Raw genomic sequence first — 4,932 nt, forward strand, 5'->3', positions numbered from 1 at the left:
TGCAAACCTGATGTGCGAACCTATTTTCAGCGCCTCTTCCATTTGGGGAAGTGCCCCTGTTTGTGTGATCCTGTCGTGTTTTCCATGCTGCGCTGTGAAAAGACGCTTTTTTCCACACTGTGCTCTAGTTTCTTTCTCTCTCTCTTTTTGACTCCACTCTCCCATTTTCCTCTTCCATTTCTTTCCTGACTTGATTCCATAAGCAGCAAAGTAATGGCAGCTGGAGTGGCAGGATTGATTTTTCCATTACAACCCCTCCGTATACGTTTATTTTGAGTGGTTTACATGAAGCATAATTGGTACCCTGACTTTAAAGCTGGAGTGGGAGTACTGAGCTGGGAGGGAGAAAGGGGACAACTGATGGAGAAGAGTGGGAGTAGCCGCCAAATGAGGCTATGAGGAGGGAAGGAAGGGAAGGGAAAGAGAGGAAAGGAAAGAACTTGGCAAATGTGACAAAGTTACCAGTTGTTCAGCAGCAGCCAGACTACAACACATCTGGAACGCATCAGTAAGTTGGAAAATCTTACAAGAAATAAAGGAGGGGGGAGAGAAAGGAGGAGTGGTGAAAGAGAGGGGCCCAGTGGTGACTCACTCTTCTGCTATTCCACTCCATCACCGTGTTTAAACTATGTGTCCTTCTGCGGCCCAGAGACACAGGGCTTCCCCCGTGTTCCTCCCTCTTTTTACTCCCTCCCCTCCACTCCCTCTTGGCTTCGAATTGGTCATCCTGCAGGAGATTAAGGGGTCTCTTTTTCCATTTTCTCTCCCTTTTTGTTCTCTTCTTTCTATTCATACTTCGACACCAGTTCAGATTTTTGCCTCCCCGGCCTCGAGCATTTTATAGGTGTGTAATGGGACTAATGTAAACAGGCCTTTTCTCCTTGTTTATAACTGTCACTCTGTGTAAACTGCGAACAGTGAATGCAGTGCGTATGGAGCCAAGTGGGTGATGGGTGTCAGGAGGGATGGGGAGGAGGACAGCTAGCTTGGTCAGAGGGTCCCTGCACTGTGAAAACTGTCATTCTTATCTTGTTAAATGTCTTTTTTTTGGCTGAAAATCTTGTTTTTCTGAAAGACTCATGAGCAGCTATTTTGTCCAGTTGATATCCAACAAACATAAGTTGCCATAACTATCAGTCCCTCAGAATCAAAGAGCTTCTTTATGTAGACAGCATTATGCCCCAAGGTTCAATAGAAAAAAGGAAAAGGATAGCTTTACTCATTTGACTAATGGCAGTAGTCTCCTTAGATCACAGTGCATGCAGCTGCACAGCAGTTTGCAGTTTGAGTCATTTGTATCCGACAGGAAAAACCCATCACTGTCTTGCAACAGTAACACATTAACAACTGTTTTACACCTGATCTAGTGTCTCTAGGGCTTGCTGAAAACCCCTCCTTTTCAGGAAAAGGGTGTTATGAAATCTAGACCGGATCTCTTTGAGCAGGCGAGGCTGAGTGTTACATCCAGATCGGCATCTGTCTATCATGCAAACTAGAGCTCGAAATAAGATTAGTCAAATAATAATATGAGCTCATCAAAAGCAGTTTTGAAGATGCAATTGGAAAAGGTTCTTCATCACGCGACGGTGCTTGGTTTCAGCTGTCCAAATTTGCTGTTTCTCAGTGTTTTATATCATTGTGAGTTGTACATTTGTTGTTTGAGACTTTTTTTAAAAAACAGATTTTTTGGGGGGAAAAGAACCAATTTGAAAGACAAATCAATCAATAACATAATTTTAAAAAATCCCAAAACATATGTCAATGTGACCTAAGTTTAAAAGTGAGCCTGTGTAACTTTAAAAAGAGGAAATAGCACACTCATTCTCTTACAAATGAACAGTTAATTTCATAGGCAATAAAACACACCCTTGCTCAATCCAACAGACTCTGGGGTTTTGCTTCTACAGCCTCACTTGGTCTGGTGAGACCAATCGTGGTTTGCTGACTTTATAACTCTTTTCCACTTGTGCTACTGTTATAATTTATTATTATCCTGTAAAATTTCTCTTGTGGCCACAATGGCTGCTTTTCAGCTAATTTTACAGAGTAAATGTTATATCTTTTACAAATTAGAGGAAATGAAGAGCTAACAAACTCTTGGCAAAATCCAAAAAGTAATTTGAAATTTTAAGATGTTTTCTCAGAGGAGCTGCATGTAAAAATACTCTGGTATAACTTAAAGCCATGGTGAATGTTGCTTGGTTGAAAATAACTAGGTAGTCACTATGTGTCTTTAGTTTGTTTAAGGAAGGAAGGGAAGAAGTTTTACCTCAATAAAGTACAAAACCCACAGTAGTTAAGGCTACATTAGCAATCCCTACCCCAAGCAGCGTAGAAGCACAGTATTCTGATATCGAAGATCTAAAACCATTCATCCATCCATCATTTGCAGCCACTTGTCGCTGATGGGGTCGTGGGGGGCTTGGGCCAATCCCAGCTGACATGATGTATGTGTACGTACACCCTGGACAGGACGCCAGTCTATCGCAGGGCACACAGAGACAGACAGAGACAGACCACCATTCACACTCACACCTAAAGGCAATTTAGATTTCCCCTGCCTGGCCATTGTCGCCTACATTTCCGAGTTAAGTCGAGGCGCATCCAGACGAGGTGGCCGGCTACATGGCCACAGCCCCTGGCCTACTGAAAGTCTGCAAGACCTTCGTGGCCTGCATCATCTTCATCTTCGTCAGCGACAGCAACGGCTACAATCAAAATTTGGGGTTTAATACTGCATTGAAGCACGTGACATCACCTCTTTCCAACCCAGCCCCGCCCACTTCTAATAGCACCGGGGAAAAAAATGTGAAATAACCAAAACATGAAACTGCGTTTTCTCAGTTGAATATGTTTACATGGACAATCCCAACCAATTTAGTTGATTAAGGCCTTAAAGATGCAGTTTCCTAAGAAAGTTCAGAATTTAAGACCCAGCAGCATGAAATTCACAGTCTTGTTAAGACTTGTTTGCAGTGTAGATGAGGTCTCTGGGAGTGGGAGTGGAACAAGTGAAGAGGGCCATGTTTAGACCACGATGACAGACACACTGTGGGGTCGGTGGAGGTTGTGGCGCCACGCCCGTCAGAGGACATGAGCACGGAGGAATGTCAGAGTGAAACAGTCTGCACTCAGCGCAGGAATGCTGGTGAGAAAGCCGTGGAGTTTGATACTAGGCGCAGAGAAGGACAGAAGGAGAGAGGGAGAGAAAGAGAGAGGGAGTGTTCACCAGATGATCGGACCAGACGATGTGCTGTGACGAGTGTGACCACAGTGAAGCCATTATTTGGAGTTTTTAATTGTGTTTTCGTGGTTTAACTTGTTGTTTCAACCATTCATAAAAATACAATAACAGCATTGTGTGTTTCAGAAAATGGCGTGTAGGAGTGCAGAGCCTGTCTAAGCCCTCATGTGGTCTTATCATGTACTTCATCTAGAGTTCATAGAAAATTACATAAACCCTAATTATTTCCATGTCTTTTCTTCTTACAGTTTTCTCTGTCTTCTCTGAGCGGCTGATCTGAGGAGACTCGTATCTCACAGGAACCACGTCAGCGTCTCACAACACCTACTCCATCATGGCTATAGTCCTCCACTCCAGCCCCCTCCTATGGACACGCCTGGCAGCCCTGATCTTCGCCTGTGTGGCCTTCTCCGTCGCCGTGCACGGAGGCCGACTCTTCCACGGCACCGGGGACTGGTGCATCTTCTGCTGGGCCTTCAGTTTCGCTGGAAGCGTGCTCGTCATCTTGGTGGAGCTCTTCGGCCTTCAGACCAGAGCCCCTGTTTCCTGGAAGAACTTCCCCATCACCTTCGCCTGCTACGCCGCCCTCCTCTGCCTATCTGCCTCCATCATCTTCCCCCTGTACTTCCTCAAGGGCGCTGGAGGCCAGAGTGAAATCCGCGATTACCGCATCGTGTCAACTGTCTTCTCCTGCCTGGCCACCATCGCCTACATTTCCGAGGTTAGCATCAGCAAGGCACGTCCAGGAGAGGTGGCCGGCTACATGGCCACGGCCCCCGGCCTATTGAAAGTCTGCGAGACCTTCGTGGCCTGCATCATCTTCGTCTTTGTCAGCGACCCCGTGTTGTACGACCGTCACGATGCACTCAAGTACTGCATGTCTGTTTACTGCATCTGCTTCATCCTGTCGGCGGCCATCATCTTGCTCTGCATAGGCGAGTGCACCGGCTGCCTCCCCTTCCCATTTGCACGCTTCCTTTCTGCCTACGCCCTGCTGGCTGTGGTCCTGTATCTGTCAGCAACCATTATCTGGCCTATCTTCAACTTCGATCGCAAGCATGGCGGTACGAAAGATAGGCCCTCCAATTGCGGCACCGCGCAGGGGCTGTGTGTGTGGGATAAGCTCATGGCGGTGTCTGTGCTCACCGCTGTCAACTGCATCCTTTACCTGGTCGACCTGATCTACTCCACCCGCTTGGTGTTTGTCAGTGCTTGAGGGAAGAGAAAGGATGTTAGGCCAGCAGTATGCTCCAAATAAAATTGAATTTGGCAGGTTCTCAGAGGCTTTCGAACTGTTGTCCAATACAGCGCTGCAGGCAAATGCTAGTGTAATCACTGCGACTCCAGCCTGTTTAAAAGCATCCACACCAGCTGGAGGATGGGTCATGATGAGAGGTTCTACCAAAACGGGTATAGTTTATTGTAGTTTAATCTAGTGTGACTCCATTTGTTGTTTGAATTTGAATATTTGATTTACGAAAGTTCTAGTACAAGTGGCCCAAAGTCCTTGTGTAATGGCAGACCCAGGATGTACTGGAGATAATGTATTGGGGGTAGCGAACAGAGATTGACAAGTTTAGTTGGGTAATAAAACCAAATGCATGTTTGTTTTTGCCCCAAATTCAAAGTTTAGCCTCTGCAAACCTGCCACATTTGATTTTGTGTAAAGTATACTGCTTAGGACCATA

At 45.9% G+C, this 4,932-nt stretch overlaps 1 protein-coding gene across 1 annotated transcript in view; it reads left to right on the plus strand.

Annotated features, from left to right (window-relative positions):
* Positions 1-4,932, plus strand: part of myadmb (myeloid associated differentiation marker b) — a 6,517-nt gene extending 1,585 nt beyond the window's left edge. The window contains exon 2 of the mRNA XM_083927778.1: positions 3,493-4,932. Within this exon, the coding sequence (XP_083783904.1) occupies positions 3,579-4,460 (882 nt within the window). The 5' untranslated portion in view covers positions 3,493-3,578 and the 3' untranslated portion in view covers positions 4,461-4,932. The remainder of the gene's footprint in view (positions 1-3,492) is intronic.

The sequence above is a fragment of the Echiichthys vipera genome (assembly GCF_963691815.1).
Source record: "Echiichthys vipera genome assembly, chromosome: 15".
Lineage (NCBI taxonomy): Eukaryota > Metazoa > Chordata > Actinopteri > Perciformes > Trachinidae > Echiichthys > Echiichthys vipera.